Source organism: Notamacropus eugenii, chromosome 1, assembly GCF_028372415.1.
Source record: "Notamacropus eugenii isolate mMacEug1 chromosome 1, mMacEug1.pri_v2, whole genome shotgun sequence".
Lineage (NCBI taxonomy): Eukaryota > Metazoa > Chordata > Mammalia > Diprotodontia > Macropodidae > Notamacropus > Notamacropus eugenii.
Window position 1 is genome coordinate 544651552 of NC_092872.1, and position 27355 is coordinate 544678906.

The following is a 27355-nucleotide window of genomic DNA, read 5'->3' on the forward strand; positions in this document are numbered from 1 at the left end:
TGCCAGTGTTGTGGAGTAAATTTCAGGAAGACCAGTGGAAGCTAGAAGGGACAAGGCAATGGTATCTCCAGGGTATTGCTTTGAATATCATTCCCTCATATTTTCATCATATTGAGTGTAGTTGGTTCAGGAGTGTCTGTATTGGTTGGGATTTATCTCTGAGGTACTCCAGTGTCCCCACATAGTGTACGATGGTATGGATAAGCAAACAATTATGATGCTGAGGTAACATATGCATCTATGTGTTATTTGTTTGAATTAGCTGAGATGTTGCTGGATGCTTTCCCAAGAGAAAGATGCTTAAAGGACATCTAAAAAAACTTATATTATCAGCTATTGCTTGCTAAAAAAGAAGAGAGGAGGAGAAAAGATACCCATTCTCGTCTTCCAGAGTACTCTGGGTGGGTTCAAGGCATCTTTGTTTAACTGAGTCTTCCCTTCTGGAACATAAGAAGAGTGCCATTGGTTGGAAGCAGCAAAAAGGTTAACTTAGCTTTGATGTCAATCACTTCGTAACAATGAGAGCTGATGCAAAGTGGCTCAAAGTCCAGTAACTACTACTGGACTCCCCTTCTTTGGAGCTCCTCAAACTGGGGATGGATGAATATTTGTTGGGCATGTTAAAGTAGGTATCCCTTCTGGTTATAGGTTGAAATAGATAACTGCTAAGGTCTTTCTAACAATAAAATTATATGATTCTGTGAATCACACATGATCTGTTTTGGAAGAGATAGTCTGACTGATATCTAAAAAATAAACATGCTTTCTACAACATATCTGGTAAGTGATCATCTGAACTTTTTTGAAAATCTGGATTAATGGGATTTAGATTTGGGAAAAAGGCCTTCAAAGAGGAAGTAATATGTCTAAAGTTACAAAGGTAGTTCAGAGATCCTTGCTGTCTAAGATTAGAGTTATAGTTTGATACATCTCTTTAAAAATATCAGTAGGTAAAGTTGCCCCTTAAGGAGGGAAATTGAAGGGATAGGAAGGAAGGCTTAACAGGAACCTGAGCCATTTTTCTTTGATTAGCCCAGGTCTCCCGAATGAAAAGGTAAAGATCCCATAACTCTTCCCTTCCCATTTTTATGAGTTTAGTTCTAATTCTCTTGCAGTGACTTTGACTCAAAGAGAAAAAAAAGAAACTAGATTTCACCAAGGCCATGTCTTTGGTGAGCCATTACTTTGCATCTCCAACAAAGACAGTTCTATGATGAGTCATTCCATTGTCAGTGGCTATCCCATTAAATGACTTCAAACCACATCCTTGAATAATCATTAGTATCAGAGTAAGGTAACCCAGTTCCAAGATTAGAGAACTAGAAAGAGGACTGTACATGATCCATGAGGCATGAGAACTGTGGCCTCCTGGGTCAGTATGTCCTCTTGTCTCCTCTCTCTTCTCTCTCTCTCTCTCTCTCTCTCTCTCTCTCTCTCTCTCTCTCTCTCTCTCTCTCTCTCTTCTCTCTCTTTCTCTCTCTCTCTCTCTCATCACATAAATGATGGTTATGGTGTTGGTTATGTTTGGCCACCAATCAACACCCTTGTACTATGATTTAGACGACCTAAGGTATTTGAAAGTGGAGAGGTCACTCACACGTAAAATCACAAATGCTTGAAGTAATGACTCAATATTCTGCTATGAACTGCTTTGTCATTTCTCTTACCAGTAAAGATATTCCCTGTAAGCATAATTATGCTAGAGAAATAGAAGACATCATACCCTCAGCAGTTTTTCACATCATTCATATCAAATTATGCTTTTTTTTTTTTATTTCTTTGGGTTCTTTTTGCAAATTCAGTGAATTAACTGCAAAGTACCCAATGGGGATCCAGCAAGAATTGATTTTTCTCTTTCACTCAAAACCTGCACTTTCTAATTCAATCCTAGTGACTATCCACTGAGACCAATGTTTGAACTTTGCCAAGGGCTAATTACAACAAAAATTGCTGATGTTCCCTATTTTTCCCAGGAGGAAGATATTTCGGTTTTCACAATAAATGAATTCCTTTCCCTCCCCACCCCAATCTCTTTACTCAAACAGCTGTTCGTGGAGACTACTGATGTCAGCGGCAAAACCATTGAGGGACCTGTCTCGCTGGATGTCATCGTGATTGATCAAAATGACAACAGGCCCATTTTTAAAGAAGGTCCATACATTGGTCATGTCATGGAAGGGTCTCCTACTGGTAAGATTTTTTGTCTTATCTATTACAGTAGTGTTAGAGGAAAATTTTTAAAAGTAATGTTGGATGACTTTTTTTGTTGATTCCTGGAGAATTGTGTATATGTGTGCACATGTATATCCCTCTTGAGTTGTCATTTGATGTGACATTGTTATTTATCGACACAACAAAATAAAATCAAACTAAATGGTGGAATTTAATAGAGTTGTTACTGGGCTTTCTCCCAGTTTCCTCCAAGATATTGTGAACTATAATTATAGTACCTGGTGACAGACAAACAATAGCTGGCAAAAAAAATTCCCCCATCAACCTTGTTAGCCTGAAGACTAACGTGTATTACCAACATAAGAGGTCTTACAACACTGGACAGACCATCAGGTCTATAGTTTATTTTACTAAAAATTGTCTTAATGGGATTGCTTAGGGCTGTTTATTTGTTTATTTACTTCTGTCATGGAAATTTAGCCTGAAAATTTTTGTCATTAATTAAAGGTCCATTTTTAAACATGTATAGGAATGCACAGCCTAGCTGTTGTCACAGAGCTTCCTTTTGTGGATCATTTCTGCTGAAGGAAGTTTTGGTATTAAGAGCTCAACTTCTGAATTATATATGCTAATCATGTCATCAGCAGAAGCCATGGCAGCATAATTCTGCCACTGGATGCTTGTGTTAAAAAATAATAATAATGAATGTTCATGCACATGAATCAGAAATTTGATTTTAGAATATTAAAATGTAGAAGGTATTGAAATCATACTGTTAATGGGTGTCTCACATTATGTCCAAATAGACAATATGAAGAATGCAAAATAATTAATTCCAAACAATTGCTCCAACTCATTTTTTTTGCGTTTTTGGAAAAAATTATTTACTTCCCATATTTTGACTAGGTCCTTTGGAGGACTTATTAGAGCTAATCACATGCCTTAAAATGCTTTCCATTAGAATTATTAAACTTCCAGGTGAATAACTTGAGGCTATACTGAAGAGCTCTCTGGTTTCTAGTAGATCTGGTCTCTGCCTGCCTTTTTAATCCATCTACTGTGTGGAAATGTAGCTTTATCTTTCTCTAAAGTACTTAGATTCCACTGGGGTTGGAGTAGGAGGAGGATGTGACATTTTCAGTATGTACAGTCTATATTAGTCATCAAGGCATCTGTGTGGTACAGTGACTAGGGTATCTTCCCTCAGAAACTTATAGACTATATGATCTTAGGCAAGTCACTGAACTTCTCAGCTTCAATTTACCCATCTATTAAATGGGGATAATAAATAATACTTTATTCAGAGGATTGTGAGGATCAAATGAAATAGCACATGCAAAGAATTTGGCAAATTTTTAAATGTTATATAAATACTAATTATAATAATCAATCAAGTAACTTGAGATCATTGATTTAAATGTGAATTTAAATAGGAAAACCTATTCCATTTAGTCCAAACTTTGATTTTACAAATGAGATAACTGACAGAGGAAGGTTCCAAAGAAGGAGGAAGGAAACACACTACTATGTTCCAAAGTATGGGACATCTAGGTGGAGCAGTGGATAGAGTACCATGCCTGAAGCCAGGAAAACTTATCTTCAGGAATTCAAATGTGGTCTTAGACACTTACCAGCTGTGTGATCCTGGGCAAAGTCATTTGACTTAATTTGCCTCAGTTTCCTCATTTGTAAAGTGAGCTGGAGAAGGAAATGGCAAACCTCTCTGGGATGTCTATATTTTTAATGCATTATGATCTGAAAAGGATGCATTGATTATCTCTACCTTTCTGCACTGGATTGTGAGATTTTTATGTCCTAGTACATGGTCAATTTTTGTAAATGTTCCATGTACCGCTGAGAAAAAAGTATATTCCTTTCTATTCCCATTTAATTTTCTCCAAAGATCTATCATATCTACCTTATCCAGAGTTTTATTTACCTCCTTAACCTCTTTCTTGTTTATTTTGAGGTTGGATTTATCGAGTTCAGAGAGGGGGAGGCTGAGGTCCCCCACTAGTATAGTTTTGCTATCAATTTCTTCCTTCAACTCCCCCAACCTCTCCTCTAGGAATCTGGATGCTATACCACTTGGAGCATACATGTTTAGCAATGACATTGCTTCATTGTCTATGGTGCCTTTTAGCAGGATATAGTTTCCATCCTTATCCCTTTTGATTAGATCTATTTCTGCTTTTGCTTTGTCTGAGATTAGGATTGCTACTCCTGCCTTTCTTACATGAGCTGAAGCACAATATATTCTGCTCCATCCTTTGACCTTTATCCTATGTGTATTCTGGGATGTCTATAGAGAAAAGTCCAAGATCAGACATGAAGCCCACAGCATGGTCTAGGCTCTGTGCTAAGGAATTTAAAAATATTTCAAAGTAACACAAGTAATCACCATCAGAAGTGCAATGTGAACCCATATCCTCTGACTCCAGAGCCAGCCTTTTCACTTGAACATACTGCCTCCTTATTAAATGTTTATTATGTATAGTAGTTTCTATTTGGCTATGCACTGAAGATACTAAGACAAAACAATGAAATCATTTTTGCCCTCAAGAATCGCATATCCACTGGGAAAACAGCATGCTACAGCAAATGATAATTTTATTTTTTTTCTAATATATACCACAACCTGCTGAATAAATTAAGGTAGGGAAACTTCATGTGAAGATACTAAGGGACTGGAGTTGGACAATAGCAGAAAAATTCATTTCTGCTGTTATAAGTCTAAGGTTCCATGACTGTAGGGCAAAGTAAACTAGGAAGTAAAATACACTGGGGCCCTATTCTGAGCACAGAGATAGTGGCTACGTTCTTGGAAGCTGGGAGCATGCATATGTCTGCATTGGCTATTTATGATAAGAAGGCGTCCAATTTTCCTGCTAGTGCTCACTTCTTTCAATTTTAGGAGAATAGATTTCAAGTTTAATAGCCTTACATCTGCTATATTTTCTTTCAAAAATGGAACTTTTGGCACACTGAATTTCTAAAAGCATAAAACATTTTTGGTGTTGTTTGTGTTGTTGTTAAGTCTCTAGCAAAATGCAAAGTACTTCAAAATCCTACTTATGATTGATATAATATCATAAAAAATACATTGTTTGTCTGCATGAGGCAACTGTGTCCAGACATGCTGTATTTTTTAGCCTGAATCAATGTTTTATTTCACTTGATTGCATGGTGGGAATCAAAATTGGTTTAGAAAACTCTTTCAGTAGAGTAATACAACATTGTATGGGTTTGCCTTAGCCAGTCAAATAATGGCTACACTCTGTCTAGTGTTACCTTGTCTGATTTCATCTTAGGTTTCTTTAGTCAACGATGACATCTTCAAAATCCATCCAGTGGATTAATAGTGCCATCTATACCCATACCACACCCAGGCAATATAGGAGAGTTGTTACAATAGTCAACAGCAAAGGACAAACAGATTTTGAGCTTAGACTTTGAGCTTGACATTGGATTTATGTGAAATGTAGGAAAATATAATATTCTCTACATGTATAAATACTGCTTTATTCCTTGACAGAACATGTGTGTGCCAACCTCTGTAATACCTCAAGGATAATACAAACTCATTGAAGACAGAAAGAGTTAAGATTTTGTTTTTGTTTTCCCTACTACCTCGTATATTGCTTGGCATATAGTAAATAATGAATGTTTGTTAATTAACAATGAATTATGTAGGGACAACTTCAGTGTTTAGATTTTCGTATTCTAGATCAGCACACAAATTCAGATGACACATATGATCTTTTTGAAAATTTCCGTAGCATTAGTGTTGGGTCAGGTAGGATAGAGCAAATGTCAAAAATGTACTAGTTACATGACCCTGGGCAATTCACTTAATCTCTACCTCAGTTTCTCAAACTATAAAACAGAGATAATAACAGCAAACACCTCTCTAGATTGTTGTGAGGATCAAATGAGATCATATTTGTAAAGTATTTTGCACAATGACTGGTTCATAGTAGGAGATATACAAATGCTTATTTCCTTCTCTTTCCCTCTTATAACTGCAATTGTGCTGCTGGCAGTGATAATGATAATGGGAATGACTTTTTTGAACATCACCAACTATTTTTCCTCTTTTCTGGGCCTAATTCAGAACCTGATAAGGGATGAGATTTTAAAGAGATGCCTCTCCTAAAATATTCCCTGCTGTCATGTGGTTCTTTAGATAGTCATCCTAAACAGCCAGTAGGGAGAGGGCTTGGGGGTCATTCTATCATGAGCTAATCAGTAGCACCTAGTAGACTGTGACTTACTAATCAGATCAAGAAGTACATATCCCGTATTTTAGGAAACCCAAGTTGAGCAGACTCCATCAGCATCTTTAAGCGTGTATCTAGTGAAGTTTCCTTTGCTACCCCAGTGCTTTCTCCTGAGGGTAGCCAACTAGTTAGGAAGAGTGAAGTGTAGAGGTGTTCAGGGTTTTCAGAGGAAAATAAAGCACATAAAACACTCCAAAAGTTCATCTCCCAAAAAGAAAAATATCTTTGTCATTGTCAAGTGTATTTGAAGGTTGCCGACTCAGATCCATTCAGTGTGAAGGTTACACATATTTATCAGTATTTTCAGACAAGGTACCTTTTAGATCTGTGTGGTGCTAAACACAGAGGTATTCTTTCATCCTCATTACTGGATAAAGGGAAACCAATGAAGAAAAAAAAATGACTATTTGAACTTTAATACTGCCGTGCTCCTTCTCACTTCCTCTATTTTCCTCAGATAAATAAATAACCAAAATGTGCGTGTGTATACACACACATATATACCTACATACATTTTTTAATTTTTTAAAAATTTTATTCTGAAGTTAAAAAATAAAGCAAGCATTTCAAAACATAGTAGAACAGAAAAAAAAGATTGCACATGAAACTGCAAATCTATTTTTTACAACTTATTATTCCTTTTAAGTGCATAATAAAGTTATCATATAACTTTCTTTTTTTCCTTCCTCCCAAGATGACCACCATTAGACAAAATTTGTATGTGTATACATACATGTACACATTTATATTATATACATGCATATACACATATATATAGCATACATACATTCTATATATACTTCTAACTTCTGTTTGTCAGATCTTTCTCTGAATGCAGGTATCATCTTCCCTGACATGTCCTTTATAGTTAATTTTAGCATTTATAATCATCAAAATGACTTAGTCTCTCAAAGTTGTCCTTAAAACAGTATTGTTGATATTGTATACCACGTTCTCTTGGTTCGGCTCATTTCACTCTTCGTTATTTCATGCAAGTCTAGTCATGCTTTTTTTTCCCCTAAAGTCATTGAGCTCTTAATTTCTTATAGCATAGTAATTAGTATTCCATCACAATCATATACCCCAACTTTTCTAAACTGGATCTAGGATTTTATTTTTTTTAAGTTAGAGGGAAATGTATCCCTTTAGGAAAAGGATAGTAAAGGTCATGTAGCCTAGCACTCCTATTTTACAGATGGAAAAAATGAAAGAGGGAATTAATTTGTTCAATCCCCTAGGCGGCTTGGAATCAGATAGACTCAACTTCCTGAGTTCCAGTCAGGCCTCAGATCCTTATTAGCTATGTGACCTGGGCAAGTCACTTAACTCTGTTTGCCTCAGTTCATCATCTGTAAAATGATCTGGAAAGGAAATGGTAAACCATTCCAGTATCTTTGCCAAGAAAACCCCAAAATTGGATCACCAAGAGTCAGACATGAATGAAATGATGACAGTAGTAACAACATAGGGTCCCCAGAGTAATGGCATCATGGATGTAGAGTAAAGGGGAGTTTGGAGGTCTTTCAGCTCAACACTCTAACTTCGTAGGTGTGGAAGCTGAAGTTTAGGGAGGGTGAGTGACTTGCCCAAAGACACATAGGTAAATGAGTGGCAAACTTAGGATTCAAACCAAGGTCCTTTGGCAGGCTTCCTTGCACTGTCATGTTCTTTATCTCAAGAGTGTACTAGCTACTGTGAAATGTGGAAGTAGAACCCAGGTTTCTAACCTCTGTGACAATACTGGTGCCAGGGAGCAAAATCTCTGATTAGTTCCTAAAACTGATTGTCTATGATATTCCTGAACTTCAAGGAGTGCTTAGGGTCCCAGATGCATAAAGATTGTTTGTGTATTTGAAATCCTGATATGGGCCCAGGAAGCATAAATGCAACAAAAACTACACTGTGTCTCCTTGACAGAGACTTCCTGGGGTTCTCCACAATTAGACCATGGGGGGAGCCTTTGGATTACATTGAACTTATGCTGGATGAATGAATGCTTTGTTACAAAAGCTTTCCATGATCAGTTCTGAGAGTTCCACAGGCACATGTCAGCCCTACCAATCCTCTCTCATCCTACTGTAATACCACTATAGGTTTGTTTTCCCTTGATTGGAGGCAGGTACAGACAGGGAGAGCTAGCCAGGCAGGAAGGCCCATGTGTCTCATCCTCTGATGTGTGCAAGGAGCTGTCAGTCCTGTTACAGAGTCCACGGAAGGAAACAGTGTTGCTGATAGATGACAGCTGAATGTGGGGTGATGGGAGGAAGATATATGATCCTGCAAATGCACGCTTGGGAGACAGAGGATATTATCTTCAGCAGTGACATTTCTGTTTGGAAAGAGGGTAGGCCCCATGGGGGAAATATTCTTATTCCCTTGAGCTGCATAGAGGATGTGATATGCTCAAGACTGCATAGCAAGTCAGCTACAGACCTGGAATTGAATCCTAATTTCCTGCCTCCATTTCAGTTCTCTGTCTATCCTTATTATTACCAGATTAATCAGCACTTACATCATGGGCATTAGACAAGTCTGTTCTGATCATCTACTGTGGAGGTAAAATTCTTACTGGTTGGGTGATAGACATGTATCCTCTAGGACAACTTTCTGAATGGAAGCCTTTGTTCTCTAAAGCACATTCCATAAAGGACTGACACTGTCTATCCCAGAAGGAATGATGGTTACTAGGTTTATGATACCCATTCAGTCTTAAACCCAAGCCTCCTCAGGCTCCTCTTTCAAGGAGATTTAACTTCTCTTCTCTGTCTCTTCTTGACCAGTCAATAAACATTTATTAAGCACCTACTATGTTCCAGGCACTGTGTTACATGTTGAGGGTACAAAAAGAAAGAAAAACAGTCCCTACCTTCAAGAAACTCACAATGCAATGGGGGAGTCACCAAATATATACAAACAAGCTATGTAAAGGATAAATAGGAAATAATTGTAGGAAATACAGTAGGATTAACCAGGGTTGGGAAAGATTTACTGTTGGAGGTAGGATTTTAACTGGAACTTAGAGGCAAAGCAGGGAGTAGAACAGATAGAAGCATAGGATTTGAGAGTTCAAAAAACTCATCTGGTCCAACCATTCCAGTAAGGAATCTCTACTAAAATATATTCAACAAAGTGTCATCCATCTTCTGCTGGCTCTATCCACTCCATGGAGGGGGAATTCCTCACTTTGCAAGCCAGCCTATTCCATTTTGGGATTGTGCTAATTGTTAGGAAGTTATTTGCCCCATCTCATCAAAACTAAAGATATCTCTTTGAAACTTCTGCTCATAGATGCTGGTTGTACCCTGGGTGGGGGAAACAGTTCAAGTGTCATCCCTTTGCCAACACTTCAAATATTTGAAGACATCATTCATGTCACCCCCAAATCTTGTCTTCTCCAGGGTAAAAATCAAGGCTCTTCACTCTCCTGTTTACTTTCACTTGGATAAGTTTGCTGATAGAATATATCACACTTTACCCCCAGACAGAGCTGTGTTAATGGCTGTTTTCTGAAACTACTGGGGTTCAGTGCTTACAATGTGATGACATTCCTTAGCTTACACCTAAAAAGTAATTTGACAAAGCAATGTAACTTTACGTGTCAGTATATTCCTCAGTAACACTACAGCATTGACCTTGTTACCCACAGTATTGTTTTTGTCTCCATCTATGTTTTTCTCCCACACCTGTCTTTGATCTAGTTTCTCTGTGTGTTCCGTGCCTATAGGAGTTTTCAGCATTAGTTATTGTATCTTAAATGATCACAAGCCATTCTTTTCCTTCATATTTCACCCTAAACTAAAAGTCCTGTGACGTACGGATTTTCAGACAGACAAGCAACTGCTCCTAGGAGCCATATAGTTCTTTTGGTTCCTCATTTGACATTGTTATTGGTTTATTTGAGGACTATTTCACAGAATCTGTTTTTTGCATTCAGTAACTGTTGAGGTAGAGAAAACAGGTGAACTTGATATGAGTTGCATATTGGCTGTAAGAGGAATCATCCAGCTTTACATTCTGTAATTCATAGTGCTTGGAAACCAATATGAAAATGTCTATAGGACTTCTAAAAAAGTCCCATATATGGGACTGCAAAATTGTGAGTCTCTTTCTAAAGTACATTAACCAAAACCATCAAGATGCACTCGGTGGAACAGCAGAGAGAAGCTATGCACATAGTTAGAGCATGTTGTGATATGTACAAAATTGAGTCATTCATTCATTAAGAAAGTAAAAGACAATAAACATTTATACAGGCCTACTACATATTAGGCACTGTACTAAGCAATTTTTTTTCTAAATAATATCTCATTTAATCTTCACAAAAGTCCTGAAAGGTAGGTGCTGTTATTATTCCCATTATACAATTGAGGAAACTGAGGCAAACAGAAGATAAGTGACTTGCCAGGCACACAGTAAGTTCCTGAGGCAGGATTTTAACTCTGGTCTTCCTTACTCCACACCCAGAATTCCATCCACTGCAGCACCATCTTCCTGCTTGTTCAATAAACAAGACTTCTAAATCTGATTAATTTAATAAAGTGTTCTTATCTAACAAAGATAAACCCTCTTAAATGACTGAGATATTCAATGGGGCCTTCCTCTTGTACTAGCATCATAGTAAATACCTGGCATATAGTTTCCACTTTTTTTATATATATACAATCTTCATAGACCTAGATTTTTAAGGTACCCAGAGTCTATTTAATCCACTCCTTCCTTATTACTATTTTATCATTGGGTTTTTCTCAAGCAATTATATACATAACATGGTACATAGCATTTAATTCTATACCTTCTTTGTGGGACATTTGTTACCATTACCATGTTGATCATGGCCATTCTAATGTTACATTTAATCCCATGTTTACCCAGAATGCACCCATGATGTCTGGAAGCAGCTTACTTCTATTGCACAAAGTGGATTTTATTGGTCTCATCTCAATGGACAAACTTCCACTCTATTAACTTTTCAGTGGCCTCTTGCAGTTGTGTTATGTGACTGAAACTATCTTCTAAGAGATACTGAAGTGTCTATGATACATCAATAATGGTGCTAATATTGTCCATGTCAGATCTAGTTAAGCTCATGTCTCTACACCTAAGTAAATCCAGAGCAGTAAATTTAGATTTACTTTAAGATAACAAAAGAGTCCTTGTCTTATTAGTGTAGATGATACACTCCATCAACACAAATTTAAACCCCTTCATCCCCTAGTAGTGGCAGCTAGGTGGTATAGTGATAGACTGCCAGGTCTGGTATTAGAAATATCTGAATTCAAGTCCAGATTCAGACACTTAATAGCATTGTCACCATGAGCAAGCCACTTAACTGCCTCAGTTTATTCATCTGTGAAATGAGCTGGAGAAGGAAATGGTAAAGTACTCCAGTATCTTTGTCAGTAAAACTCCAAACAGGGTCAGAGACTCAGATACCACTGAAAAGTTACTGAACAAGAATAACGTACCTTAGTATATGGTCTTTATGAATGGTTGTGGCCAATAAAGTAATTCTTTCATTAAGTGTTTAGTGAATCCCTTCACAATTAGTGAAGCTGATTTTGAATAGTGGGTATATATTTTATTGCTAAGTTCATTCATGAAAATTTTCAACTTAGTAGAATATATATCACACAAGGATGATCTTCCAAAAATCGGGATCAACTCTCATGCCACACTAAAATTTGTGAGTACCAATTTAGTAGAGGAAAATCCATATTTACATATACTATTTTTAAATAGTTCTTTAAATTCTTTAAAAGATTCTCCCTCAGAAAAAAAAATCTCATTAATATATTTAACTTCTATGCTTGCTTAAAGCATGATTTACAGCAGCTCAACTTAAACTCGATTTTTTATGGAACAGTGAGGAATCACCTTTTGCATCAGTAAAATGGGCATAAGCAGTGAACTTACCTGCCACAGTGTTTGTGAAGAATGCAGTTCACAAGGATAATGCAAATGGGAGCAAATAGTATCAATCCTAAATATTCAGTTCTTTAGAGGAACAGCATTTGTTTATTTGTCTTTACATGCTGTAGCACTTAGCAATGAGGCTCCAAACCATTTAGGTACTTACATCATGTTTATGGAATTGAAATAAACAAATCTGGTGCCTCTGGTGAGGTGTATCTATATGAAATTCTTCTGCCATATGCATTTGTAAAATAAGCTAGAAATTGGAGTTCTAGAAACATGGATACATATATATATATATATATATATATATATATATATATTCTATTTCAATAGTTCATCTTTCTTCTTAAATGAAAGGCTATTTTAAAAGTCATTCTTCTGAGGATTTTATATAAGTTGTTCCAAGCAAATGCCTATGTGACTGACACTCTAACATTCTTAGCCTCTTGAAATAGCACTTTACTCTTCATGATTGGATGTGGGGCTTCTGAGTTGAGAACACTTACAGAAACCTTGAAATGACATAAAATTCTTATTTTAAGGAGTAGAAAAACCTGCAATTTAACCTAGTAAATACTTAACAGAAGGCTTTCTATTCACAGTCCAATTCAAACCATTTATCACATCTTGATGAGATGATGGTTATGCTTCAGATCTTAGCTGTGTTTTTTGAATGAGCTTTCAATATTTTAAAGGAATATTTCATCACCATAGTATGGTAGACAGAATGAATCACAGCATGTCAGGCATTTATTTGACTTTGGGGAATGGAATGGGCAACGGGCTTGGAGTAAGGGGAGTCCTAGGTTTGAATCCTGCTTCCATTGCTTTCTAACTGTGTAAAAATCAGCAAGTGCTTGAGTTACAGGATCTTAGAGTTGCTAGAGCACTCAGCTGCTCTTTAGTCCATCTGATGACTAAAGAAGAATCTACTCTAGTTTTTTCGCTGATCTTCTCTTTTTCTTTTTCAATGTCAACTTTATTCTAGTTTCAAGACCCTATGGACATTAAAACATGCATATTTCTATGGAAAGCATGATGAACACACAAGAACTCATTGACCAATGACCAGGAACTCATTATTTCCATATTTTAAACTATGGTTCCAAAATCCAAACTGTATTCTCAGATAAAATCTTCTTATCTAGGAGTTATCTACCTGTCTCTTCAGATGCCCTTAATTTCAATAAGCATGATGTAAGTACCTAAAAACATATTAAGAGGCTGCAATATTCAGGATGCTATGCTAAGGGTTGGGTTACAAAGAAAGGCAAAATTCAATTCCTATCCACAAGGAGCTCACATTGTAATGACAGAGACAAATAAATAATTAGGTTTATCTGTCATTAAAAAGGAACTCTCCCAGAAGTTTTTGTTATTACAATCACACGACCATCTTTTTGATAACTTTTGGTTGTTTTTCATCATTCCAATCCCCAGAGGTCAAAGGTTTATTGAGACTTTGGGATTTTATGAATTCACTCGAGGCATATGGATGTTTTAAAATAAAGTAAAAAACCCTCATGTTCATCTGAGGTCAGTTACTTAATTGTAATTTAATTTTTTTTGAAGCTTCCACTGAAGGGCTTCTTAATGAATATTTATTGGATTACCTGTCATGTGTTCCAAAGAGTTAAAATTCAAATAACATAATGAGGGGGTATTGTTAGCAAGCCCATTAACAGCAGCACTGTGTTTTCCATTATGCACAATAGCACAGAGACATTAAATTCCAGCTGTGGAGCCCTAAAGCAAAGCTTATAGAAGATCTCAGTAAATAATTACTTTAAAAAAACTGAGTAAAGTAAAATAGCACTAAGTCATCCTGTATCCACCAGTTCTAATCGTGTGTGTGTGTGTGTGTGTGTGTGTGTGTGTGTGTGAAAAATAATGAGTGGAAAGGTCTGTGCTACTCATTGTATATTATTGGCTACTCTGTACAACCTTATGATGGAGTATTGTTATTCTCAGAGGCATGGATTGTGGAGTTCAGCAGTGACTTGTGGGTGTAGTATAAGTGTCCTTTGCCTGGTTATACAGGGAAGAAATTGTATGGGAGTAGGGCAGTACTCACGTAGGTATATCAGGATGAAGTCAAATTTCCTCTTGACTTTCAGGAAGGAAAACCAGAATCCTCATGATTTCATGGCCTTCATTAATTTATTTCAATGTTTCTCAGCTATTGTAATCAATGACATAGTTGCAAAAATGCAGAACCATAGAAGTGTATCATTATATTCACTCCCCTTCAATGCCTACTCAACACCAGCCATCTAATTCCCAGCTGTTTCAGACATGGATCCATATAGACTTCACACTCCTAACTATTTACAAGAAACAAGTCCATTATCTGTCATCCTTAAGGAGTGAATAATTCCCAGGAAGTCAATGCCAAAATTACTTTGTCTTACAGAAATCTTTGCAAGTTTTATTACACTCTAATGTGCCATAGTAAGGTTCATATACTGAATATATCACCCATGTTACAATATCTTAACTAGAATCAATTACCATAATATAATGTGGATATTTGGAAAATTGGCATAAATCTCAGGAAACCTCAGAGAATATTCCCAGTGCTTGCTTTTTTTGTTAGTGAGTCTTCGAGGTCAGCTTGATTTCTTGCCTTCTTATAGGAGTAGAATTGAATACATACTCACATACACACAAACACACCCACATGATCTTCTGAGATATCTAGCATAGATATCTTTCGATAAATGCAATTATTGACTCAATCTGAAGCAGCCTTCTCCAAGTTGTGTTCTTTCCCTCAGTGAAATCATCGTCTTCTCAGACTAGATTAATATCTTTTGAAAGTTTCCAATATTCAGAACATCATTTTTCAATATCAGTAAATATTTGAATTTTCTAGTGAGATCCAGGTCCCTTTAAAGTAGCTTTCCTATTGGTTTTTAGAATACAACCAAAAAGATTATTAAATATTGAGTTGCCTACTATAGAAGGATTAGAAATAAATTTATAATTTAATTAGTATGGAGAACTTCTGGTAAGTAAATGCCTCTTATCAAAGTAGTGGTTTATTTTCTCTGGAACTTCTAGTCTAGTGAAAGGGCTGGCAAAGTGTAGCTCAGGGACAAAATCCAGGATACTGTGAGTATTGGTACAACCTAAGAGCTAAGAATATTATTTTTTAAGTGGTTGTTGACTTTATTTTAAATTTTTATTATTTATTTGTTTTTAAGTTTTTCTTTCAATTTTGAGTTGAAAACTCCTTCCCCACCTCTCCTCCACTCACTGAGAAGGCAATCAATATGATATCAATTATACAAGTGAAATCTGGTAAAGCATTTTTTCCATATTAGCCATATCACACAAAAATAAAAAAAAAAGTCAAACTATTATACTTCAGTCAACATTCAGAGTTCATCAGTTCTTTCTCTCAAGGTGGACAATATTTTCACAGTGCATCATTTGGAACTTTCTTAGATCATTGTCTTGTCTTGGATACCTGAAAGTATCCTTTCATAGTTGATCATCATTACAAGGTTGTTACTTTATTTATTAGTCTGCTGGTTCTGCTCACTCCATTTTGCATCAGTTCATATAGGTCTTCCCATGTTTTCCCGAAACCATCCTCCCTGTAGCATAATAATGCTCCATCACACTCCATGTGGCACAATTTCCTCAGCCATTCCCTAATTGATAAGCATTTTCTTAATTTCTAATTAACACCACAAAAAGAGCTGCTTTAAATAGTTTTGTATATTTGATCACTTTCCTTATTTCTTTTATCTTTTGGGGGTACAGACTAAGTAGTGGTATTGCTGCATCAAAGGCTATGTATAGTTTTATAACCCTTTGGGCATAGTTTCAAATTGGTCTTCAGAATATTTGGACCAGTTCACAACTCCACCAACAGTTCATTAGTATATCTACTCTCCCTCATTCTCTCTGGCATTCCTCATTTCTGGTGGGTGTGAGGTGGTAACCCAGAACTGTTTTAATTCACATTTCTCTAATTAATAAAGACTTAGAGCAACAACACAGATAGCTTTGATGTCTTCTTCTGAAAACTCCCTGTTTATATCCTTTGACCATTTCACAATAGAAGAATTTCTTTAATTTTAATAAATTTGACTCATTTCCCTATAAATAAGAGAAATGAGACCTTTATCAGAGAAGCTTTCCATGAAAGTGTTTTGATTTCATTGGCTATGATTGTTGTTGTTGAGTCTATTTGGGGTTTTCTTGGCAAAGACACTGGAGTGGTTTGCCAATTCCTTCTCCAGCTCATTTTACAGATGAGGAAACTGAGGCAAACAGGATAAAGTGACTTGCCCAGGGTCACACAGTTGGTAAGTGTCTGAGGCTCAGGAAGATGAGTCTTTCTGACTTCAGGTGCCACCTAGTTGTACCTACCTTTCAGCAAAATGTAGTTTTCCTGATTATCTGCCTGGAATAGATTGTTTTTGCAATTATGTTTACATTAATATTATACAGTGTTTACATTATGTCAAACGTTTATGTTTTAATAATTTATGTTTACTTTTATTTTATGTTTTGCATTTATGTTTATATAAGTTTGATTATCATTTGTTGTGCTTTATGTTTTTGTTCACATAAATGTAGAAACAGTTCTCCGCTCTCAGACTGTGCAAAAACAGCCAGTGAGTTGTAGTTTTCCCACCCCTAGTGGAAGGCAATGAGGGGTTGTGTGCCTTGCTCAGGGTCACAAAACCAGTATATATCAAAGGTGGGGTTTGAATTTCAGTGCTCCTGGCTTGAAAAGCCTGCTCTATGTTGATTACGCCATGTTTCCTCTCTTCTGCCCTTCTCTCTCTGTTCCCACATATACATATACACATATCTATACATACACACCACACATATATTACGTATATTTCTGTGTGTTTGTGTAGATACATGTTTATGTAGATTATATATATACATATATGTATATATATGTGTGTGTATATATATGTGTGTGTGTATATATATATGTGTGTGTATATATATATGTGTGTGTATATATATATGTGTGTGTATATATATATGTGTGTGTATATATATACATATATTTATATATATAGACAGAGAGACAGAGAGAAATCTCCACACACATATATATGTGTATGTGTGGAGAGAGAGAAAGAGAAGAGGAGAGGCTAAGAGAGACAGAGATCAGAGAGAGACAGAAAAAGAGAGGGAGACTGCTGCTGCTGGTGTAATGGATGGAGTTCTGGCCCTAGACTCAGGACTACCTGACTTCAAATATGACTTCAAATGCTTATTGTGTGACCTTGGGCAATTCATTTAACCTCCATCTGCCTCAGTTTGCTCAGTTCCAAAATGAGAATAGTAATAGAACCTACCTCAAGGGGTTGTTGTAAGGATCACAATACCTGACATTCGTGTGAGTGTGTGTATGTGTGTGTGTGTGTGTGTGTGTGTGTGTGTGTGAATGTTGACTGGGCCTCCGATTTTACTGGTACAACAGACTCCCTAATGAGGAAACTTTTATTAGTGTAAGTTACCTCCCCTCTATATCGTGGCAATACTGGAATCCATCACATTGCTTTATGTACACACAAGTAGACGCACACACGCACACACACACACACACACACACACAACATGTCATCCATTTGCCATGACTTCAGAGGTGTTGCTATCTGCCTATGACCCTTTATCCATTGTCTTCCATGGGTTAACAACACAGAATATGGGAAGTGATTCCTCCTTAGAAAGCACAGTTTATGTGAGAAAGTTCTCCCACTATTTATGAGTCAAAGTATCTTAATTACAGGTAAGAAGTAAAGTTAGTTTCTAGAAGAATTAAAACTAAAGGAGTCACATAACAGAAATGAAAAGATTTAAATGAAGGAATAAAACAGTGTTTAACAACTACCGAAAGTTCAATTTGAAAGGAATTAGTGGCATATAATTCACGCTTCTCACTACCAATGATGTTTGGGGACTGAAACAACATCGAAAGCAATCTCCACTACATGTTTAACAACACTTTATAATGAGGCTCAGATCATTAGGAATTCTTTTGATGTTCATGTAATGCTCCTAATTATGAAACCCTCTGTTTTGAGGAGGTCATGTTCAATGCATTAGGGGATTCAATAGGAAGGTTTCTAGGCTTATTTAATTTTCAGAAGCAGTGTAGGAAATTGGCACCATTTCATGTTTGACTATTCCATTGAAGAGATGTTCTCTCTACCTTGTTGGAATTTTTATCATGTTAAAGACATGGACAAAATGCAGTAATCCCTCTAAATTGGTCATAAATTAAAATGTGGGGGATTCAAATAGGACTGGATGTGAAATTCAGAAAGGTAACCCATTGTCATTTAAATATCACAACTGGCAATGACCTGAAAACTGTCAAATTGCCCTATGCCTCCAACATTTGAAAACCAGATGCAATAGACTTGCTCAATTTCCAGAATAAGTAGATAGATTATATAGATTGTATGGATTCTGGAAGAAAAAAAAATCTTCCATCCAATGTTTTTCTGAGATGTAGTTTTAATTATGATCATTTAAAAAACTACATGTGATGATTTATTATTTTTTTCTAGTATGTTTATTAGATTATCAGAATCGGTGTCACATACTAGTACCTTTATAAATGATTGCTGATTCCATGATATTTATCAATCTCTTGAAGGCTCCTACATATCTTTGGGAATAAAAAGATGGATGAGAGACAGTCAAAGAGTTCGCAATTTAAGGGGGAGGGAAGGCATATAGGGAGGAGAAGGAGAAGAGAAGCATCAACAGGCAGCTTTGTGGATAAAGTCCATTCAACACATGAGGTATAACATACTGATAATAATCCATATGTGTATATTATACATATTTATACACATGTAATTAAGATTAACTAAGTCCTTTCCTCATCATCATCTTGCATGATAGGGATTACATTAAATGTTATACCCATTTTATAGATGAGGAAATTCAGGGTCAGAGAGATGAAATAGTTTGTTCAAAACCACAAAACTAGTAAATATCGAGGCTGGACTCTACTCCAACTCCAACATTTTCCCATTATACTACACTTCCTTCCAGCATGAGGAAGAGTACGGCTCTAGGAAAGGGTAAGATAGAATCCCCCAAAAGCAAATAGTCTAGTTTTGCTGGAACATAGCTAGTGTGAAAGGAAATGATATGAAATAAGTAAAAATAATATAAAATAATCTATTAATTTGTAGATTGGAGCAAGATAGTGGAGGTCCCTAAATAGAAAAACAAATCATTTTCTAGTTATTTGTGGACAGGAACTCAATGAAAGATTTGGTTTTTTGTTAGGGTTATGACATTGTCATAAGGTTACATAGAGATGAAAGGAAGCAACTTCCAGGACCATCTAGTCCAATTCTCTCATTTTAAAGATGAGGAAACTGACACTCAGAAAGGCTAGATGACTTGTTTATCATTACAAAGGTAGTAGGTATTAATTAAGTGTGGCACAATGATTAATTGAGGACTAGTATCCTCCTGAACAAAGGGAATGGTGGCACAGTTCAAGTGCAAAACCTGGAAGCATTTGTTGAGTGAGTATAGCACAAGCATGGGAGAATAATAGATCCTAATCTGGGTTGATCCAAAAACTGGGTTTTAGGAAGTGGTTTATATGGTTTTACAACAAAGTAAGACAGAAGAGGTAAAGTTCTAGAGATACTTTGGGGGTATTCTGAAGAGGAGAGTTCCAGGAATTGAGTGGAAAATAGGAGGAGTGCAGAGTACACAGAACCAACTGACACTGTATTCCCTCCATGGTCAAATTTGTGCCCTTAGTTATATGAAGTATGAATTAGGGTCAGTGTGAACTAGAGGCTTGACAAATAATTATGAGAATATTTCAATATTCTCTGCGAAAGCTTGAAGTCTGTCTATAGTAATATGGGTGGAAGAGATCTTCCCCACCACGGTGGGGCATAACTGATGCACCTACAAGTCAAAAAATTTCAACTACTCTAGGAAATAGAGCAGGTGAACTATGAGTCATGTCTATGCCATACTTTATTCTATGACTCACCAAGAAATATAATAGAAAGTACGTAGGCTTTGGAGTCAAAAGGAGAAAGGAAAGAGAGGAAGGAAGGAAACAAGCCTTCGTTGATCTTCTGATATATTTCAGGTACTGCGCTAAGTGATTTACAATTTTTTTTAATTTGATTTTAACACCACTTTTTGTAGGTAGGTATTATTATTATCCCCATTTTAAAAGTGAAAAAAATTAGGCAGGCAAAGGTTAAGTGACTTGCCCAGAATCATAAAACCAGTAAGTGACTGAGGTTAGATTTGACATCAGGTCTCCTTGTTCCACCTAGATGTCTCTAGGTATAAATCCGTCTGTTACTTATTCCTCATGTGATATTGGGTTTGTTACTTCTTTCCCCCTGGGCCTCGGTTTCAACACATTCTAAATGATAATATTTGATTAGATGATATGTAAGATGCCCACCAGTTATCAGTTTTTGATAATGTGATCACCTACCAGGTTTATTCCATATAGGCCAATGTTACAGCTTGTAGAGAGATCGATGGGAGTTACTTGACTAGTTTTTCAAAATGAAGGAATCAGACTCCATGGTCTTTAAGATCATTTCCAGCTCCTCATCTATGATTCCATAGTTGCTGCTTTTCATAGAATTTGGTCTATTAGTTCACCAATATCCTGGATATAGAAAGGATGGAAATAAGTTCTCACTCCTCTCTTTGATCCACATATTCTGGAACATTGTTTTGTAACTAGTAGACATTCAAGTATAGGAAATCTTATCTGAAAACAGAAAAGTTTGTATAAATTTAATCAATTTGAATGTGTTTGTGTTCTTAAAGAAGATCCAAAAGCATACTCTGTCATTAAAACTCTAGACAATTAAACACTGTGGGTATTTTATTAATCTACATTCCAAAAACCACAATGTTTTCTATATAGACAAAATATATTGTTTTTTTTTTTTTAAAAAAAAGTATTACTGTATCCTATAGCATTTTGGTATATAATCCACATAACCTCTTTGTAGGGAGTCTTGTATTCCTATTAAAAATTTCTCTGATTTTCCAGTTCACTTTGACAGTTGGAGACAAAAAAAAAACATAGTTGGAGGATATATATCTAAGGTTATATGTTTCATGATATGAAAAAAATCTAGGTTGGTGAGGTATTTCAGTGTGGAATGTGTCACTGTATTGGAATTAATTATTACAAATTTACCCATCTGCTAAGGCTGTTTTTCAGTTTTAATCGAGTTAGAGAGAAGAGGCTTCTAAATCTGTACCTAGAAAAAGGTGAGAGATTCCTAGCTTGATGTTTTTCTTTTCACATTTTAATTGTCATCATGTAAACATTCCATGTCTACTCATGTTTGATACTACATAAGGTAATTATTAAAAATATGTGCTTTTCTGCGTGTCTGTGAAGTTGCAATTTCTTTATTATATAGAAGTTACCTTCATAGAATTTGACAGAATATCTCCTTTATTTAAAAAGAGAGAGAAAATCCTACCGACACCTCTTAAAAGCTAAAAAATGGTGCTATAATGTAATAGAGCAACAGTTTAACAGCAAAATAACTACCCAGATCTGACAGGTCTCTAATTTCAAGTCCCTTGTATTTCATCTGTGAGTTAGCATTCAGTGTCTTCTTCAACCCCATAATGGATGTACTAAAAATACTTCACTGTCTTATTGCCAAGCACTGAACCAACATAGCAAAGATGCTTGGTTACTTGAGAACTGTTCACATGCAGGTTTGTTAATTAGAACTAAGCACATTTCTTAATTAAGGAACAAGTTCATTTTTAAGGCAGTATTAGCATCACCTTTTGGACAAAGTTAATGTAGAACTGAACATGTGATCTGTGGTTTTGGGTGTGATTCTGTGACATGAGTTGTTAATTTATTTCCAAGATCAACTAATATGGTCTCATGAATATTTTGGAGACAGATCCATAGGGTAAGAATTTGCAGACCTGTGGCCACATGAGAACTCTAGATTCCATGATACCGTCCCCAAGACACTAGCACATGGCCTACAGCCCCACTCTCCCCTCCAATTCAGAGGGCCTGCTGGCTCTGAAGAATTGCAAGGTCTATTTCTGTTTGCAGGTGTAAATCACAGTTTTCATGCTGCAGTTTCCCTTCTGCAGACTCTTTTCTGCTTGACAGCACTGGAGGCTGGGGGTGAGTGACGCTGTAAGTCACTGGGCTGTCAGCTCCCCTACAGCTGTATTTCATGTGAGTCCTTTAATGGGCTTGCTGGATGTGATGGATGCTCCTACACGCAATCATGTGCTATAAATGTAAAAAACTTGCATGGCTTGGAGAGTGACGGTCTTAGAGATACTGTTAACGGACAAGTCCCTAGGTTATTCTCCTATTCACCCACCTGAATGGCATTCCTTCTACAGTGTGTTTTATCAGAGACCATTGTGCTCTGAGACCAGAAAACTGCACTAGGCTACGGCCAGGACTCTGAAGTGCCGGGAGACAAGGGCCTATCTATTCATCCTCGGAATAGCATCAGGCTTACTTGATGAGATTCAGTACTATTTTTAAACTTGTTTTTTCTTTTGTATCTTAAGTGCTTAATACTTCAAGATGACTCACTAATAAAAGGTCATATTTATATGGTACTTCATGCTTTGCAAAGTGATAATAACTATATATGTATGTGTGTGTGTTAAAATTTATGAGGCACTATACATATATTTTCTCATTTGAATCTCATAGTCTTATGAAGTAGGTGATATTTTATAGATGGAGAAACTAAGGTTTAAAGAGATTAAGTGATATTCCCAAGATCATCCAGATAGTAAATTGCTGAGATGGGATTAGAACTCAGGCCTATTCTGACTCCAAGCCTAAAATACTATCAGAAAACTTAGTTTTATAAATGAGTACAACCTATCTCATTTTAGCTTCACGATGATCTGGTGTTATATAGCACAAATACCACTATCCCATTTTACAGATTGTTCTCCCTCTGGGTTCGTTCTTCCAACCCCACTAGCTCTAGAGACGTGAGCCCCGAAAGGGCAATTACTTTTTTTTCAGAGTACAAGGGGGTAACTCTGAAGTGTTTGGGTGTTTACTGTTGTTCATGAAGCCCTGTCTAGTGTGATCCCTCCATATCATTCTACCACTTAACACTTTCTCAATATCAATTAATCATTATTATCGATTAGTTTTAAAAGGGGTTATTTACTGAGAAGGTATAATAAGGACCAAAGTACAACTCCCATATGGTCTCAACTGAGAACTACACGCCCCCCTCTATATACCCACTCAATCCTAGGCAAAAGTGGACTCAATACCCTGGCATACAAAAGGCCAATGGTTGTATATATTCTATAAATAGAATTTTGTTCATATTCTAGGAACAGAAGCATAAAACCTCCAATACAGGCTGTTGCATGGGCTTGAACTTGACAGTTTCAGTCCTTGAATAGGTTTTTCTATATATAAATGTCTTTTTTTTATTTTCCTTCTAGAATATTTACTAAAATATGCAATTTTAAAAAATCTGATGGGTGGGACTGTCATGTGACTTCTACCTATTTTTCGGGTTTGTGGGAATAAACCTTTATGCACTTAAAATTATATGGAAACTAGAATAAAGGTAATGCCAACTTTCTCAAAAAACATAAAAGGCAGGGAGCAGGCTATGGGGTGGTGATGGTACTTCCTGGCTCAGAGAGTCCTGTTCTCCCTTTGTGGAATCCCCAGCAAGTTCCCCTGGTGATCTGATATAGTTCATGTGGCCTAGTCACTGCCTGTCTCAGCAAGACTTGATCTTCCTATGCTGGTAGTGTGAAATCACATTCAAAGTCTGTAAATACTGGCAGAGCAGGATACCTAACCCAATTAATGACTAGACCTCTGATAATATTTCTAATGTTTCACAACTTAGTAACTTGTGCACTAGTTTGTTGTCTCTCCTCATGATCAGTTATTTATGATCAATAAAGAATCATCACTTGAGAGACAGAAAAAAACAAAGATGCCTTGTGTTCACAGATAGGTGGTGGTACAGAGGAAGACGGTGCCCAGTGTGCCTTCCCCCACCCAGAGGCCCGCAGAAATTCTTAATTTACTCACTACCAAGGAGAGCTCAAGCTCCTCAGTCCTCTCTAACCTTTTGTATGCAGTCTCAATTCCAGCTCAGCAGCTAATTAAAAAATGTCTTCTATTGTTTTTCAACCCCATATAGTAATTTGTCAGAAAATAATCAGAAAATACTTACCTGTGCTCTAAATTGAGAGAGAAGAGAGCCCTCTGTTACACATTTCTGAAACCAGACTCACCAATCTCCCTTTGCGTTGGTACAATGTAGGACATATTGTACATGCTTATTTTAGGTACTTGTTGACCGTCCATTACATATCTCTTAGGGAAACTCTGGCTCATGGACATTAAGAAACTCCCGGGACAGAAAGGTGGCATAGTGAATAGAACACTAACACTGGTGTCAGGGGAACCTGAGTTCAGATAAGGCCTCAGACACTTGGCACTAGCTGTGTGACCCTGAGTGAGTTACTTAACCCCCTTCCCCCCCTCCTCCCTCAAAAGAAAAAAAGAAACTCCCTATATTTACTTCAATCACATATGAGGTGGCATTTGAACACATTTGATAGCACTGGTACAGATAAAGTAGAGCCTGGAGAGATAACTGGTAAAGAGGATGGCAGAATGATCATTCAAGAGACTTTGAGCTGAAATCAACCATGTAAAATTTAAGCAGAGTAACAGCTGGCATTTTTATACCATTTTAGTATTTGCAAAGTTCATACATTCATTTTATTTGAACTTCACAACAACCTTATGGAACAGGTACTTCAGAGAGAACTATCCCCATTTCCCAGGCAACATGAGGCTCACTGAGAGGCAGGGGCTTAGCAATGGTCTTACATCTGGCAAATGCTGAAGGCAAGATTCAAACCCAAGTCTTCCTGACTCCAAGTTCATAGCTCTATCTCCCCACTAGGCCAATCTGCAAGTTCACAACAACGTTGGAAGATTCATAGCACCTTTCTTCTCCCTACTCATTACAAAAATCAGCATAGACATAGCTACATCTATGTCACTAAGTCAGATATTGTTCAGTAGTTTCAGTCTTGTCTTACTCTCTATAACTCCATTTGGGGTTTTTATGGCAAAGATTCTGGAGTGGTTGGTTATTTCCCTCTCCAACTCAATTTACAGATGAGAAAACTGAGGCAAACAGGGATTAAGCGACTTGCCCAAGGTCAAACAACCACTGCATGAGTCAAAACTGGTTACAACACAAAATCTGATAGCCTCAAGTCGTGGCTTCTCTTTAAAAAAAAGAAATGGTAATCACCTTTCTAGGTCTAACTGAATTGGACTGACTGATGCTTCAAGGAAATCTGATTCTAGCATAGTCCAATAGACACCAAAGAGGAAGAGGAAAATAGATTTCTTCAGACGAGAGTTAGAGGTCTTTTTGGATGCTCTTGATAACTGCAAATGCTCCTTTGTGGCATTGAGCAAACAGTTATTTTTAATAGGTGACAATTGCACTGGAGCATCTACTTGTGTCCTTCCTGTGACATGCCCTTCCTTGCTTTGCTTTATGGAACATGAACAAGTTAATAAATTCAAGTGTAATCCCATTACAACAAACCATTCTTTGTGTGTAGGTGGAAGCTATTTACAAGGCTAAGCAGAGGAGTTTCAGTGACAGGAACTGTTGATGTGTTTACAATGAATAACTGTATTTCAAATGCCTTCCCCCTCTCTTACCTGTCAATGTAAGCAATCAATCAATTAGGAGTATTTATTAAGCATCTGGAATATACCAGGACTGATACTAAGCCACAGGGATGTAGAGATAATTAATCAGTGCCTGTCATCAGGAAGCTTATATATTATCAAGGAGATAGTTACTCTAATAAGCAAACTGCATGCTGAGATGAGGTCAAAGAATGAAATAAATAAGGTTATCCCTTGACTTTAGGCAAGTCATTTCCCCTCTTTGGACCTCAGTTTCTACATTTGTAGAATAAAAAGCTTCAACTGCTTGATCTCTAAGGCTCTATTCATTTTCTAAATTCCTAGAAATATAAAATATCTGCATTGAAAGAGAGGGACTTCAGAAATCACCTGACTGCTTCTCCATTCAGACATCCCTCTAACAGGGTCCTTGGTGTGGTCACTCCAACACCCTGCTTGAGCAGTTCCGGGGACACGATGTTAGTTTATAAGGCAGCCTGTTCCAGAGTTCAATTGCTAAAGTTATTAAAATGGTTTTCCTACTGTGGAAGCAAAATTGATCTTTTAGCTTAGATCACAGAAGCATAGATTTAGAATGAGAAGAGGCTTACAGGCCAATGAATACAATTGTCTCAGTTTACAAACAAAAGGACCAAGACACAGAGTGGTTAAATGATGTGCCCAGGATCACATAAGTAGGAAAAGTTTAAGCTTGGTTTCAATCCCAGATCTTCCTGCCTTTGAACTATCATACCATGCCGCCTCTTCTATTGACAGTAGTCTGAAGCCCAGAGAACAAGCCTAATCTCTTTTCCACACAAGAGCCCTTCAAAGATGTAAAGACTTTGGACTTGATCTACCTGGTCTTATCTTCTTCATCCTCAATTCCTTTCATTGATCCTCCTATGGAATGATGTTGGAATCCTCAGCATCCTTGCTGTCCACTTCTAGATTTGCTCACGCATATTCTGTCAAAATAGAGTGTCCAGAACTAAACTCCAAATACAGACTCACCAGGGCAGAGAATGGTGAGGTGATTGTTATATCATCTGTTTACTCTAATTGGATGCAGTGGAAAGACAGTTGAACTTGGAGTCCCTGGATCTCAGTTCAAATTTCAGCTTTCCCACTTTCCACCTGTTTGACTTTGTAGAAGTCAATTAACCTCTCCGGCCTTGCATCTTTTCTTCTGCAAAATGAATAGTTTAGACTAAATAACTTCTAAGGTCTCTTTTAACTCCAGCTCCAGGATCCGATGACCAGA

At 36.8% G+C, this 27355-nt stretch overlaps 1 protein-coding gene across 4 annotated transcripts in view; it reads left to right on the forward strand.

The window, feature by feature from the left end:
- Positions 1-27355, forward strand: part of CDH13 (cadherin 13) — a 1297228-nt gene that overhangs the window by 791858 nt on the left and 478015 nt on the right. For all 4 annotated transcript variants that reach the window (XM_072634210.1, XM_072634211.1, XM_072634209.1 and 1 more), the window contains exon 6: positions 2046-2190. In XM_072634210.1, the coding sequence (XP_072490311.1) occupies positions 2046-2190 (145 nt within the window). The remainder of the gene's footprint in view (positions 1-2045; positions 2191-27355) is intronic.